Source organism: Pelobates fuscus, chromosome 11 (assembly GCF_036172605.1).
Source record: "Pelobates fuscus isolate aPelFus1 chromosome 11, aPelFus1.pri, whole genome shotgun sequence".
Taxonomy (NCBI): domain Eukaryota; kingdom Metazoa; phylum Chordata; class Amphibia; order Anura; family Pelobatidae; genus Pelobates; species Pelobates fuscus.
Window position 1 is genome coordinate 70751177 of NC_086327.1, and position 16713 is coordinate 70767889.

General features: G+C 38.3%; 1 protein-coding gene across 2 annotated transcripts in view; it reads left to right on the forward strand.

Annotated features, from left to right (window-relative positions):
• LOC134577418 (myosin-10-like) overlaps positions 1–16713 on the forward strand; it is a 429924-nt gene that overhangs the window by 352339 nt on the left and 60872 nt on the right. For both annotated transcript variants that reach the window (XM_063436146.1, XM_063436145.1), the window contains exons 23-29: positions 781–987; positions 1193–1330; positions 1503–1626; positions 5815–5986; positions 8264–8476; positions 15270–15414; positions 16465–16671. In XM_063436146.1, the coding sequence (XP_063292216.1) occupies positions 781–987; positions 1193–1330; positions 1503–1626; positions 5815–5986; positions 8264–8476; positions 15270–15414; positions 16465–16671 (1206 nt within the window). The remainder of the gene's footprint in view (positions 1–780; positions 988–1192; positions 1331–1502; positions 1627–5814; positions 5987–8263; positions 8477–15269; positions 15415–16464; positions 16672–16713) is intronic.

Genomic DNA, 16713 nt, shown 5'->3' on the forward strand with positions numbered 1-16713 from the left:
CACTGAGTGTGTGGCACTGAGTGTGTTTCCAAATTGTCTCCATTAGGGATGTATGTTCCCCAAGATGTTAGGGATAATATTTGAAAGGGTTTTTTGTAGACGTACTTACTTTAGTTGCTCCTGCTTCTGGTTTTACCTTGGGAGCATCTGTGGTTCAGAGGATGGGGCTTTTTTGAATTTACAATGAATACCAGTGTCAATGGGCAGCTTCATGCCAATTTTAACATGAGTGCTCATTCTGTGGGAGGGAGGCATCCTGCCTTTTTTGTATATACAAAGGGAAGGTACTCTCAGGGAAGGCAGTTTCGAGGAATGCGTCTGATAGAGGGGAGTTCTCCAGTGATGTAGCCAAGGATGCTTCTGTGGTTAAAATGCTACCCAAATAGACATCAGATTTCTTGAAAGAAGGTATGTTATTCTCAATATGGAACGTTCAGGACTGTTTTTAGAGTGTGAATAAATGAATCCAGTAGATCTTTTAACAATGGCAAGCCACCAAAACGAAAAGATTGCGGACTTGAAAGAGTCCAAGTTGGACAACATCAGAAATTTACTGGAGTCACAGTACTTTAGATATAATATTTTTTGGATTAGCATGAAATCTCATTTCCTCTAAGATGCAAATGTTAACACTGTAGAATTCTATACATGCTAAGCTCCAGAGAAACATTTAAGAATTGAATTTGAGCGCATTTAAAAAACAATAATTATAATATCTACTATTACTTTTGCATTTAATATAAGAACTTCATTTTCCTCCTTGCTTTTTAATGTCTTTAGTTGTTAGAAGAAAAGTCAATTTTGGCAGAACAGCTACAAGCAGAGACAGAGTTGTTTGCTGAGGCAGAGGAAATGAGGGCCAGACTTGTATCAAAGAAGCAGGAGCTTGAGGAAATTTTGCATGATTTGGAATCTCGTGTGGAAGAGGAAGAAGAACGCAACTTGCAAATGCAGAATGAGAAAAAGAAAATGCAGCAGCATATGCAGGTAAATTAGTAAAAAAAAAAAAACTCTTTTGTCTGTGTCTGTTATAAGTTATAGTTCATCAAAACATAACCAGTGCTCTCTACTGATATCAACTAAACTAGCCGGATTTAATGTCCAGACAGTTTACCATTAATGCACAAATACACTGGATTGAATTTTACCCACAGTAATGGTAACTTTAATTGTTTTTCACAATCTTTCTCAGGACTTGGAAAACCAGTTGGAAGAAGAAGAGGCTGCTCGACAGAAACTTCAGCTGGACAAAGTAACAACTGAAGCTAAGTTCAAAAAGATGGAAGAGAGTATACTATTGCTTGAAGATCAGAATGCAAAACTAAGCAAGGTTCGAAGATTACCCTTTGCATGAAATTATATTGTTTGTAAGATTGTATATCCAACAGCAAATCAAAACCTGAAAGTACTAAGAAGTAACATATATGACTAATTTGTCAATCATTACTTAATATTTTTAATGAATTACTGTATTTACTGTTATTTCCTGATGATCATTGTAGGAGAGGAAAATGTTTGAAGATCGGATTTCTGATTTTACTTCCACCATGGCAGAGGAAGAAGAGAAAGTAAAAAGTCTGAGCAAGCTCCGTAATAAATATGAAGCCATTATTGCTGATATGGAGGGTAAGAATCACTTCACTGTCAAATTATTAAAAATATAAACAAGTGCTGTACAGAGGTATATCAAGTTTGATTCCATGACTGTGCACAGGGGGTTGCCAACAAATACACCCGCTCCAGGTGCCAAATATGTACCACCACCATAATCACACAATTACTCATACAGTCACATGCATACCAAGACACAGATGCATATGCTGTCACAAAGTCTTGTATACACAGTTGCATACAGTCATACACTGTCACACATACAGTCACTTGCATACACAGTCACACATAGTTAAAGGGATACTATAGTGCCAGGAAAACAAAGCTGTTTTCCTGGTACTATAGGTTCCTACAGAGCCCCGTCCTTCGCAAGCCCGACTTCCGTGTTCCCCTTTAGTCACTTACCTGAATCCAGTGCTGATATCCCTCGGTGCTGGGTCAGGCTCCACTCACGCTTCTCCCAGCTGACATCAGCCGACAGAGGAGAACTAATGTGCACGTGCAGAAAGCACTGCACTCGCATTAGCATTCCCTATAGGAAAGCTTTCAATGCTTTCCTGTGGGGATTTGATTGACGCTGCATGTCCTCATGCACAGCGTGAGGATGTCAAGCTTAATTCAGGCGAGTTTTGGTCGCCTAACCACCCATAAATCTCTCTAGTGGCTGTCTCATGGACAGCCACCAGAGGTGGAGTTAACCCAGAGAGGTAGTTATTGCAGTTTCTCAAAAACTGCAATAATTACCACTGTAAGGTAAAGGGACATGGGACATTACACCCAGAACACTTCAATGAGCTAAAGTGGCCTATAGTGCCTATAGCGTCCCTTTAATCACAGTCATTGCACCAACTCCCCAATCTTTTGTCCTTCTTGTCTCTCTTGTTGCTTTTGTTGCCTCCCCTTTTTGGGATAGGGCGTGCATTTGCCAGGAACTATGTATGAGGAGAGAGGGACTGGCTATGATAATGCATCATATTCCTGCCTGCCAAAACCAGGTTTACATACAAGCCTTGCCAGTGGGAAGGTTACTTATTAAAATTACCCTCCAGAATTGTACTGGATGATTGGAGTAAGGCAGATGTAGTACATATGTGATGTGGTACAAAATAGGTTACATTTTTTTGTCTGGAAATGATAGACCTCTGAGCTTAACTTGGGTGGCTGGGGAAGTATTGGAATTATTGGAAAGAACAATTTTAGCAAATATCTGCTTGGTTTTGTGAAACATAGATCATGCCAAACTGATTCAATTACATTCTATGAAGTAGAAATATAGATCAGGGTGTTGCAGTGGATGGGATCTTGGATTTTGCCATAGTGTTTGATATAGTTCCACACAATAGGTTAGTATTCAAACATAAAGAAAATGGTCTAGATGAAAATTATATTGTGTAGAACATTGGCATACAGATAGAGTACAAAGACTTGTCATTAATGGTATAATTTCAATTTGGACTAAAGTGGTAACTGGTGTCCCTCAGGGTTATGTTCTGGGACCACTACTCCTCAACATATTTATAAATGATCATAACATAGGCATTAAAAGTCATGTTTCAGTGTTAGCAGATGACACAAAACTCTGTAAAGTATACAATGTGAGAAGGATATTACTTTGCAGCAGAGGGATTTCAAAAGATTGGGGGCCTGGGAACTCAAATGGTAGATAAAATAGTATGTATATAAATGCAAAGTTATGCACTCTGGGGGTTAAGAATGTACACACAACATACACTCTAAACCAGGGGTAGTCAACCTTTTAATACCTACCACCCACTTTTGTATCTTTGTTGATTGTAAAATTTCCTTACCGCCCACCAGTGCCACAGTAACTAATTTTATAGCGCAGGTGCAATTTTTTATTTTAATTTTTATATAGAAAGGAGGGTTTAAAAAGAATGTACTTAAATGTATCTATTTATTTTTCCTTTTTTTCTATTTTCTATTCTATTTTGTGTTCTGTGTGTGTGTGTTTGTGTGTGAAGGGTGCTGTGTGTGTGTGTGAAGGGTGCGGTGTGGGTGAGAAGCATAGATGGCAGATAAGAGCCATTCGGCCTATCTAGTCTGCCCAATTTTCTAAATACTTTCAATAGTCCCTGGCCTTATTGTATCGCTAGGATAGGGTGAGGGGTGATGTGTGTGTGTGTGTGTGTGTGTGTGTGTGAAGGGTGCAGTGCAAGGGGGGCTTTGTGTGCGTGAATTTTGCTGTGTGTGTGAATTGTGCTGTGTGTGTGAGTGGTGCTGTGTGTGAAGGGTGCTGTGTGTGTGTAAAGGGTGTCTATGCTGGGTGTAGGTGGGTGAGATGTGAAACGCTATCTTAATGTCTCCCCCTGCATTCTTCTTACCTTTTACCAGGGAGGGGGGACATAATGCTGCAATCCCTCATTGTCCAGTGGTGGCATGTGCACTTTAGCCTGCAGCTCATCCGGCTGCAGGCTGACATTCCTGTCCTCTTGCGAGCACAGCACTGTATAAAAGCGTTGCCAAGGTAACACATGGCAACGCTCCAACCAGCCTGCTCGTGGTAGGAACATAGAGCCTCCCCAGGCCCTTCCCTCCATCTGCTGGAATTAAGTGCAAGCAGGCCGATGAGGGAGATCTTTGATCTCCTCACCAGCCTGAGAGGGCTTAAAGCAAGGCTGTCTCTGCATGAGCCGGCAGGGGAGATTAAATTATCTCCCCTGTCGGCCTTTGTCCATATCCATCAAGTCCCACCAGGCGTTTTCTGCAGAACTCACCACCGCCCACCTGAAATCTCAAACCGCCCACTAGTGGGCGGTAGGCAGCGGCGCACATACCGCGGTCGCAGGGGTCGCAGGGGTCGCAGCTGCGACCAGGCTTGTCACTTCAGGGGGACCGGCCACCCTGCGGACCCCCGCGACCGGGTACCCGGCGACATCTTTTGCTGCCCCCGTCCCAGGCGGCAAACCACCGGGGCCGCCACCCAAAGGGTCCATCCAATGGATATGGATTGTCAGGGGGCCCGGTCAGTGCTGGGTGCTTTAACAGCGCGACCGGTCCCCCTGTGATGAGATCTCTGCTGGGAGGAAGTGACTGCATGTCACTCATCCTAGCATACAGAGAGCCGCGCGGGAGTCAGAGTGGGAACTCTGACTCCCATCAACCTGAGCCACCACTGGACCCCAGGGAATGTCACCCTCCTGCACCTAAAAGATAGGAAACAGGAGGGTGACTTAAACATTTTGTGTGTGTGTGTGTGTGTGTTTGTTTGTTTGTATGTGTCTGTGTGTCTGTGTCTTTGTATGTATGTCTTGTGTGTGTCTGTCTGTATGTATGTGTGTATTGAAAACAAGAGAAATCTCAATGTATCTTTCCTGGTAAAATATTTTATAAATGAATATTTTATAAATAAATAAATGTGTCTTTGTATGTATGTGTCTTGTGTGTGTGTGTGTGTCGGTCTGTCTGTATGCATGTATGTGTGTATGTGTCTGTATGTGTCTATGTGTGTATATGTATGTATGTGTGTGTCTGTCGGGGGGTGGGAGCGTGGGGAAGAGGGTTGCTCAGGGGGAAGGGGGAGGGTTGTGTGTACGCCACTGGCGGTAGGGACCAAGTTGACTACCCATGCTCTAAACCAGCGATTCCCAACCCAGTCCTTAAGTACCCCCTAACAGTCCAGAATTTAGAGATTACCCATTTATCTCTAAGGTGCTTTTAGAAAGAAAAAAATAACACTTAAGACACAACAGGGTAATCCCTAAATCCTGGACTGTTAGGGGGTTCTTGAGGACTGGGTTGGGAACCCCTGCTCTAAATGGTAGTGAATTAAGGGTAACAACACACGAGAAGGATTTTTGAATAGACAACTAATTAGGTAAGAAAAGACAAAAACAGGCTGTGTCTAATAGTATAATAATTACTTCTAATAAACCAAATCCAATGAATGTATTAAAACAATAGTGTAAATAATAGGGAACAATATATGCCAGGAACCAATGCAATAAGAATGAATATTTTTTTTACAAAGGGCACTGACAGAACATATGTTAGAATTTTCCATCTTGTATTAGCACTTGTTTAGATAATTGTTTATACTTGCATATACTGAGCACTATTGCCAGAAATGTTATACTTTCATACTTAATATCGTTTTTTTGTTTGTTTACTGGTAACATTAGCTAATTAATCACCCACAATAGTTCTGATTTTATCAATAAAGCATAACCAATATTTATTTTTCAGATCGTTTGAAAAAAGAAGAAAAGGGAAGACAGGAGATGGAAAAGTTAAAGAGAAAGTTGGATGGAGAGACAACTGATTTACATGATCAACTCCTAGAGCTCCAACAGCAGATTGAGGAACTAAAACAACAACTGGCTCGCAAGGAGGAAGAACTGCAAGCTGCTCTTGCTAGGTACTTGATATATAATTCATAGTCCAATAGAATGGCCATACCTCCCTTTTCAGTAGCGACACTTATAAAAGATGCATCTTAAATGAGAATAAAATCTTTCAAATTAATAGTGAGTAAGATAATCAAATCTAAATGTACAGAATAGTATTGATAAAGAACCGGTGTAATGTGACAGAAGTATTAAATATCCCAAGGAATCAAACATGCAACTAATTAAATTTTAGGTCGGGAATTTGTCGCTAGAACAAGAGCATATAAACAATTGCTGCATGATTGAACTTTTTTTTGTACAGAAGAGATATAGTTGCATTGGTTTTCTTTCCAAATGTTATAGAGACATATTCAGTGAAATAGTAAATGAGGAAGCACTACAGACCTCCAATGCACGTAGGATTGCTGGAGTGCTTTAGATGTGCAGAGTTTTTCCTCTCTTTCTCCTATTTTACAAAAAGTGGAGATTTCAATAGAAAATGGCACTTTTTTAAAATAACTTTTTTACACCCATGGGTGTCAATCAGACAACCGTTTGTCAGGATTGGTCAGAGAAGCCTCAGCAAGATGAGAGGTAGCAATCCTAACAAGTCAAAACATATTCAGAAAAGGCATATTACTGACCTCAGAGTGTCCAAGCTTAACGTAAAGCAGAAACCAAGAAACAGCAGGAATAAAGTAGAGAAATACTTCAAGCCAGAGAGGAACACAAAAAAATAAAATAAAAAATAAATGTGTACAAGACAAAAAAGTATTGTCTGTAACAGGAACAGCAAAGTAGAGCAGTGAAACAGCATTACTGGCCACCTTGTTTACCCCCTTGCACAAATGTCATGATTATCTGGACGCTGGAGTTGCGAGGTATGCATTAGGCATGATCACAAGTTATATAATTGCAGATATGGGACTTGGGGCCAACTAAGAAATGGGAAAAAATTTGACCCAAAACTTTTCTGGATCCCACTCAAGGCTTCAGCTCATGCTGTCAGTATCCCTACGTGCATTTTAAATATAATGGCATTTCTATTTGCAATTATGTCTCTACTGATAGAAAACTAAAATGCTAGTTAGTATTAGACACCAGGAGTCCCTGTGCAGGATGCTTCTACTAAGCAACATTTTAATTGTCCAGTGTTATGACTGTATTACATGAGTTATAATCCAGCCATTAGTATTATAATTACACTAAAAGGTTCTTAATAGTTATATTCAAAGACTCCTACTCTTCACACATCAACCTTCATTCCACCTTAGTGCTGGGAGCTAACCCATGCAGGCTGTGTAGCGCCTGGGAGTATGCCTCCTCTCCTCCGTGGCAGATATGAAGGCACTAAGGAAGCCGAACAAACTGAGCAGGGGTATTGTCAAGTTCTAAAATCATCTGGTGCTTTAGACCATATCAAAATAACTGTCTGAAGACTGCATCCAAAACCAATTGCTATTGTCATCCTCCAACAACTTGTAGCCCTATATCCATCAACCCCACCCAACCCCAATATTGCCATTGTATTTCCCCATCTTCTTTCCCTCCCACCTCCCCAACATCTTTTTTTATGTCTCATTATCTCAACTCTTATAAATACCTTTGTGTCCAGTCCCCAATCTCCCTAAACCTCCTTTTATGTATCTCACTATAATACCTACTACTCATTACTCTAGAAGTGTGGCTGGCAGTGATGAGTTCTAATATACTACAGGACACCAGTGATATTGTGGGTTATTTTTATTTATTTTTTTACTTTTTATTGGTGCTTTCTTGTTGTTTATTATTATTTCTTGGGTTTTTAATTTTACTCTTGGGATTCTATGCCTTTTTTTCTGGGATTGCTTTCAGTCCTGAGGCACTTTTTCATGTACTCCTATTTCCACATTTACCGTGAATCAACAGTTTAACTCCCTGAGGTAAGCCAGCTCCCAGAAACCTACTCACACTATAACAATTTCTTTCTAATTCTAAGTCCTTTTAATTATGCCCAGAAGCCGAAGTTGTGATAGTAAATATCCCAGATATTTAAACTGCCTAACAAGCATTACTGAATTCAGAAGCAGTACAGTATTTATGCCACCTAGTCAATCTAGAGGTCAGGCTTTACAAGGCAAAAAGCTGAAAGATTAGTAAATGTAGTTTAGAGTTATGGTAGGTATTGTAGGATAACTTCATAATGTGATCTGTACAGTATTTAATTAATTCAACCTTTTATACAAAGTATGGTGAATTGCTTTTTTGTTCACTGTGTTGTTTACTAAACTTTGCATAATGAAACTGGTTCATTGGATCTAATTTAGAGTTGACGAAGAAGCTGGTCAAAAAAACAGCTTGTTGAAGCAGCTACGTGAGTTACAATCTCAGCTTGCTGAGTTACAAGAAGATATGGAGTCAGAAAGAGCTGCACGGGCAAAGGCAGAAAAACAGCGCCGGGATCTAGGAGAGGAACTGGAAGCATTAAAAACTGAATTAGAAGATACTTTGGATTCAACTGCAACACAGCAGGAACTGAGGTATGTGTAACTAAGTCAATAATATTTACTGGGGAAATGTCAACAAAAAAACTTAAAGGGTCATGTTAAGCACCTTAAGCAGTTTGTATCTTCGCATTTCTGAAAGTGGGCTACAGCAGAAATTATTTGTAAAAATTGCTAATGCTGTAAGATAGCCTACCCTGTCTGAAATTAAGCGGACCAAAACAGTTAGTTATGGGTTGCAAATATCAATTTCATACTTAAGCATATGACAAGCTCACACACAGTAAGAAAGTCTCTCTTCTCGGTGAAGTAAGAGTTGAGCCAAGGACTGCACATGCAAACAGTGAACTTTCTGCTATCAGTTACAGATCAGTTCAAATCATCCTGTGCGGTGATTTGAACTGCTATTTGGATATATATTGCATATTTTATAAACTACAGATGATGTTTGTCAGTTTTTTTTTTTACAATTGAAGTATAATAAAAAAGCATCAGTCTGCTTTATTGACTTTGAATCCTTATATGATTTATCTATTTTTAAACCACCTGTTTAACTAGCATAGAAGAAAAGTTCCCTCACACGTCTTCGTAGATAATTATTCCTTCATTGTGCAATATAATAAACTGAAATCTGTTGACATTTAAATCCGATGTGTATATATAGGGGAAATATACATAAGTGAGCAGTGATTGTGATGTAAAAAACATAATCTGTGACGTGCCTGGTGTGCTTGGGACCATTGCCCTGTTGCATGACCCAATTCCGGCCAAGTTTTAGCTGTCGGACAGATGGCCTCACATTTGACTCTGGAATACTTTGGTATACAGAGGCATTTATGGTGGACTCACTGTGTGCAAGTTTCCCAGCTTCTGAGGCTACAAAAAATGCCCAAATCATTACCCTCCACCACTGTGCCTCACAGTTGATATAAGATTTTTGTGTAAACCTATACTATGCTGCCATGAGATTTTCTTTGCAAGCTTAAACCATGAGAGAAGATGTTTTAAACCATGAGAGAAGATGTTTTCTTCTGGCAACCATTCCAAACAAACCATAGTTGCTCAGTCTTTTTCTAATTGCACTGCAATGAACTTTGACATTCTAACTGAGGCCTTTCGAGTCTTAAGTGTAACTCTTGTTTTTTTGTTTGTTTTTTTAATTGCTCTGAGCATTGCATGGTCTGACTGTAAGAAATTATAACCCTGATACAACGTTATTCTTTAGGAAATGTGTGACAAAAAAGAAAAAAAAAAAGTGTATTGAAAAATGTATTCTTATTTTGACTTAGGTTACTGTTACAGATTTTGAAAGAATATAATGTAAAAAAGACAAGGTAAAAGCACGCACACTAATATATATTACCTCTTACAATATCATAACATTTCTTATGCATTAAATAGCATGACATAAATCACCAAAATATTGTAATATATTCCAGAAAATTCAAAATAGTTAAAATAAATTGGAAACCGTACACTTTCCAGAGCCAATATAAGTCGGCTCTGAACTATGAAGGCATATGCACCTATAGAAGACCAGTCTTATGGTTGAAACTCATTGTGCTATGCAATGTTTGTTTTATTTTATTATTATACTCTAATAAATATTGTTATACTTCCACCGATAGTCAGGAACCAGTTGAAGTGGTGATTACTGCCTCCAGTGTACATGTAAAGTGAAGTTCAACATCTAATGTCATTAGTATATTGGTGAAAAGGCCTATGTGCGTCCACATCAATTATTTAACAAGCCAGTATTGCCCCCCTCACTTCATTTGGTAAGGACTGCATAGGCTTCCCAAGCCGTTGAGGACAAATCTCTAGCATTTACACAATGATAGCCACATACTCCACACAAATCTCATTATCATACATACAGGCATGGGAGTCTGTCCTGGGCCCACCGACTGATCCAACAAATTGATCAGACATATGGTAAGCGATGGCTTCTTTATCCATGTGTGTGACACATAAAGAGCAAGCATATAAGATGCTATTCAGACGGTATCTTACGCCCCAACGCTTGGCAGGAACCAGTTGAAGTGGTAATTACTGCCTCCAGTGTACCTGTAAGGTGAAGTTCAACATCTGATGTCATTAGTATATTGGTGAAAAGGCCTAATAGTTCAGAGCCAACTTATATTGGCTCTAAAAGGAGTTTTCCAATTTATTTGAATTATTCTGATTTTATGGAATATATTACACTATTTTGGCACTTTATTTCTTTTGTACTGGTTTTATGCTCTTAAAGGAATAACAAGAATTTTTATGATATTGTAAGATGTAAATATATTAGTGTGTGCGCTATCACTTTGTTTTTTTTTACCTTATATTTGAAATAAGTCGTTTTAGTGACAACACACTTGCGTGTTACTAGCTGCACCAGTCTCTAATATATTTTAGTGCCACTATCCCATATTATATTTTCTGGTGCTATGTATTTAAAAGAATATACACAGAATTGTCGCTAACTACCTTAGATTTTTTAGATATATGCAATTGCGCTGTTTTGCATCCACACCAATTATTTAACAAGCCAGTATTGCCCCCCTCACCACCTTTGATAAGGACTGCATAGGCTTTCCAAGCCGTCGAGGACAAATCTCTAGCATTTACACAATGATAGCCACATACTCCACACAAATCTCATTATCATACATACAGGCATGGGAGTCTGTCCTGGGCCCACCGACTGATCCAACAAATTGATCAGACATATGGTAAGCGATGGCTTCTTTATCCATGTGTGTGACACATAAAGAGCAAGCATATAAGATGCTATTCAGACGGTATCTTACGCCCCAACGCTTGGCAGGAACCAGTTGAAGTGGTAATTACTGCCTCCAGTGTACCTGTAAGGTGAAGTTCAACATCTGATGTCATTAGTATATTGGTGAAAAGGCCTAATAGTTCAGAGCCAACTTATATTGGCTCTAAAAGGAGTTTTCCAATTTATTTGAATTATTCTGATTTTATGGAATATATTACACTATTTTGGCACTTTATTTCTTTTGTACTGGTTTTATGCTCTTAAAGGAATAACAAGAATTTTTATGATATTGTAAGATGTAAATATATTAGTGTGTGCGCTATCACTTTGTTTTTTTTTACCTTATATTTGAAATAAGTCGTTTTAGTGACAACACACTTGCGTGTTACTAGCTGCACCAGTCTCTAATATATTTTAGTGCCACTATCCCATATTATATTTTCTGGTGCTATGTATTTAAAAGAATATACACAGAATTGTCGCTAACTACCTTAGATTTTTTAGATATATGCAATTGCGCTGTTTTGCATCCACACCAATTATTTAACAAGCCAGTATTGCCCCCCTCACCACCTTTGATAAGGACTGCATAGGCTTTCCAAGCCGTCGAGGACAAATCTCTAGCATTTACACAATGATAGCCACATACTCCACACAAATCTCATTATCATACATACAGGCATGGGAGTCTGTCCTGGGCCCACCGACTGATCCAACAAATTGATCAGACATGTGGTAAGCGATGGCTTCTTTATCCATGTGTGTGACACATAAAGAGCATGCATATAAGATGCTATTCAGATGGTATCTCACGCCCCAATGCTTGGCACCACTCTTCCTTCTAATCTTTGTTGGAAAACTGTGGAGAGGTAGCCTCCTTTTATCACTGCTGGTGGACCAGCTCTAAACTACAACCCTTATGGTCGAGCATCTCCACAATACTATCCAGAATTCAAGACAAACTATGCCCATTAGCTCCCTGGGCGGTCTTGCTATCAAGATCCATAGACAACTTTACAAGGGCCAAAAATACACTCATAACATGTTGGCCACCTGCAGGGCAATTGGAGAACAATGGTCTATGCCCCATATCCCAACACCAACTGTGACTGCAAAAATACAAGCGTGCATTGATATGGACAGCCTTACCTCACAAATTCATGACACCCCCAAAATATTTCAGAAGATTTGGGACCCATGGCTAGATGGAGACATGGTAGCGATCCGTTTCCAACAATTACAATACACACTGTTGCCTTCCCATAAGATGTATCCATCGAGTATAACCCACAGCCAATATCCTCCTGCCCCCTCTCCCACTCCCCCAGATAGCGTTTAAATAAAACAAACTCGGAGGGAAGAGGAGATTTATACATTTCGATACAAAATCATTTCCATGTACTGAATGCTAGACAAAACATGCATATTGTATCTCATGACCATGTATGCTCATTTTCAACATTGCTAGTACCTCTGAAGCCTGTACTGTTACACTCTTGATAAAACAAAAAATTATAAATAAAGAATCAATGAATATACACAGTACACATTATAAATGCATCCAGTCCATAAGCAATAGTTACAGAGAAAAAGGGGCAACACTTAAACATCTAAAGGACGTTCTTCTCCTTGCACCTTCATCTTGGGGACTTCTATCTCAGTTCACCATCTTGTGAGTCTTCTGACCTAGAGCTCTCCTGCTTGCTGCACTTTCCTGCCCAAGACTGACCTCCTTGTCTGATCTCTTCTACTCCAGAACTGTTCTGTCTTTATACAAGTTTTACCCTTTGAGCTTGTCTCCCAAGCTATACTAGAACAAGCTGTAAGAAGTGACCAATTAGGGTGAGTTTTGGGTAGTTATAGAGCATACCAGGACTGCTTTAGTGACAGGATGGCTTGGGAAAACAAAAACATGCATGTTTACATTAAGATGTTTATTACTCTGACACTGATCTCTTAATAACATGACCATTGCAACCTCTTTTTTATATATTTTATAGTAAAGATGTACACAACATTTCTTACATATCCCCACTTAGATGTTAGGTGCTCTGACATTCTCATCTCCTGATAACATGCATGGAAAACTGGTTGTCAGGACAATTGCTGGAGGAATGTAAGCTATTGTTGTTTTACCTAGGTGTAGTAAAATGCAAGTGGAAGCTTTGATAAATAGCACAGTTAGTAGATGATCCCAAGTTTTGAAAACAGTAGCATTCAAAGAAAGTTATAAATAATATTGCAGCGTCTTGCGTATCAAATTTTTACATGACTTTGGGGTGAATTTGCTGGGACTTTCACTCCTAGGAGGCTTGGCAACGGTCTTAAATGTTTTCCACTTTTGAATAATCTTTCTCACTGTAGAATGATGGACTTTAAATTGTTTGGAAATGTCCTCATAACCCTTCCCAGTTTGATCGGCAGCAGCAATTGCTTCTCTACGATCCTAAGACCATTGCTGATGAATTTCCTCCTTGGCATTGTGTTACCACCTACCTGAATGTTCCAGAAGAGCAAACGGCTAACATTTTGTCTTTTATAGAGGTGTTACATTTGCTGATGATCAATTAATCAAGGGCATTTGATGAGCACCACCTGTCTGCTACTAAGCTTCTTAATTCCTATAAAAGGAAATTAGTTTTTTCACATATGTCCTCTCCTTTTAGGCTTTATTTTTATTAACTAAATCATGACATGGTGTAATATATCATGTTGTATTTACCTAATGTTAAGATATGTGAACATGAATAAGTACCAATACAAACACCAGAAGTGTAACACATAAAGTAAGACAATAAAAATACGTATGTAGATATAATGCAGGGGTCAATAAGGCAGAATCAATCATAGACCTACAAGAGAAAATATACAACCAACATAGCGTAAAACTGTTTGGTATATATAATAGTGTGTGCAAATGGAACCACACTTGCATGATGCGGTGGTTCCATTAGTGTGGAACCAATTGGTACTTATTCGTGTTCACATTGTTTTCTCTAGTGCTAGGGGAGCACTTTTTACCATTAACACATAACAAATATTTATTCTAAGAAGCGCCTAGATACACTAGGAACAGATGATTGTTATTATGTTCTAATATGTAAAACCACAGAACTCAAAGAGGGTGTACTTGTTGTGTAATGCAGCTTTTTAAACTTTCCAGACTTTGTTTGAAATCTCTGTGGGAACACCAATCTTTTTAGATTAATTGCAATAATCTCTGTAAAGAGCATCCAGTTGGAGCTACTAAGAAAAATTCACAAATGTATCAGACATTAATTGTACATATCAATTGGTTTTCTGTGGTTAGTGATTGATTGGGCACCCAGACTCTGGTGCCTCACATGTTGCCGGGATGTTTAGAGCGCCTCCACCTGGTTTCATCTTATTGACTTGCCCAGTTGGAGCTATTCCTGCACTACACTTCTCAGTAGACTCACTCACTGAGCTGTAAGTAGACTATACGTCACGTGACACGTATAATATATTTTGTCATGCATAATTTTTACTCTGATGTGGCCTTGGTAAGATGCACTATTACATCATGATACTATTGAGCTTTAACATGATATTTGTGCTACATATGTGTTCACCTCTGCATTTTTGTTAGTTTTATAAAGAGTATAGCTATAATAATATCAATATGGGTTTGTTTTGTGTTTATGGAGTGTGGGGAGTCTTCGTTTACATCACCAGGCATTCCACAGATTCTGCACAATCACTGCTCACTTGGATTTATTTCCACTATTTATATTGTGTTTTTGGCGCTTACACTGGTCTTGAGAAATGTCCTACATCAGACTGCAACATCTACAAATTTTGGTGCATTGCATTGCACATTAAAGGAATTATTATCTATGAAAATCTGTGAGTGCACTTTTCTTTATATATTTTTTACAAAAGTGGTTTGCATCCAGGCATGTACTAGACCGGGAGAGTGAGGGCTGGACCCACGTGAACATATATATTATGTGTATTTGTCATTAGATGGCTTATTCATCATTGGACTGTAGTCCCAAAAACTGTACAACCATGTCATGTGCAATTTTGTGTTTTAAGGTCAAAACGGGAACAAGAGGTGACCGACCTCAAGAAGACAATTGAAGAAGAAGCAAAAGTACATGAATCTCTGGTTTTGGAGATGCGCCACAGGCATACACAGGCTGTTGAAAATATCTCAGAACAACTTGAACAATCGCGCAGGGTAAATACAATATACATAGTTACATAGTAGTCTAGGTTGTAAAAATACTAAAGTCCATCAAGTTCAATGTAAAATGTTACATAAAATATACCACTACTCAGCCTCTAAATGGTGAAGATATAGATATAAACATATTTATGTAAATCAAATGTAATATGCTAATATACTCTTATTCAATGTGCATACATGTATGTAGAATTCTGAACCTGGTCCAAGCACTTAGAGTTGTGTAGAAAGCACATAGAAATCTAGTGGCCAGAAGACTAACTGTTGTTAGAATGCTTAGTTCCCCATCTGTTTTGAAACTATAACTCCAGACTCGCTCAACGTTATGGGAGGTGTGATTTTATTTTCAAGCATAAGTGTAATTTACATTGTGTGTATACTTTAATCATTTGCACAACACACCTTTAGTGGGAGTGTGGTTTTTTTTTTTTTAATAGTCCTGACAATTATAAGGTTGCTTCTATTTTTTCACAATATTTTATTCACATGTAATAAGCATCATCTATTCACTTTACTGTGCACTTTAGCAATAAATAGACCAAGATTTAAGCATTTACATGCATGTACAATTTTGTCACAGAATATAAATTGGCCTTTTATATTGTCAAACTATGATTCTGTATCATCTATGAATTTTTTTTTCATGATTTTTAGACATGTATTTTATATATATATATATATATATATATATATATATATATATATATAGATATAGATATAGATATAGATATAGATATAGATATATAGATATAGATATATAACAGTCCAGACTCTGGCACTCAACCCAAACAAAGAAAAATAGTAATATTACCAGGGTGCCTCCAGGCCAGTAGATAAAAGGTAGAAATAGGAGCACTCACTTGGATTTTTTCAAACGTGTATTTAACAGTGTTAAGACTGTTAAATACACGTTTGAAAAATCCAAGTGAGTGCTCCTGTTTCTACCTTTTTTATATATATATATATATATATATATATATATATACACGCTTTAAAAAAAAAAAAAATGTTACCTACATATTTTGTATCTTTGTATCTTTCTAGTTGAAAGTCAATCTAGAGAAAGTGAAACAGACTCTTGAGAGTGAGAACTCTGACTTGGTCAAAGAAGTCAAATCTCTCCAGACAGCTAAACAGGATTCGGAACAAAAAAGGAAAAAACTAGAGGCACAGGTGTCTGAACTTCAGATTCAAGTTGTTGACAGTGAAAGAGTAAAGACCGAACTTGCAGAAAAATTTAACAAGCTCCAGGTAACTGTTTATGACAAGTAACATTTCTGTTAATAGCATTGC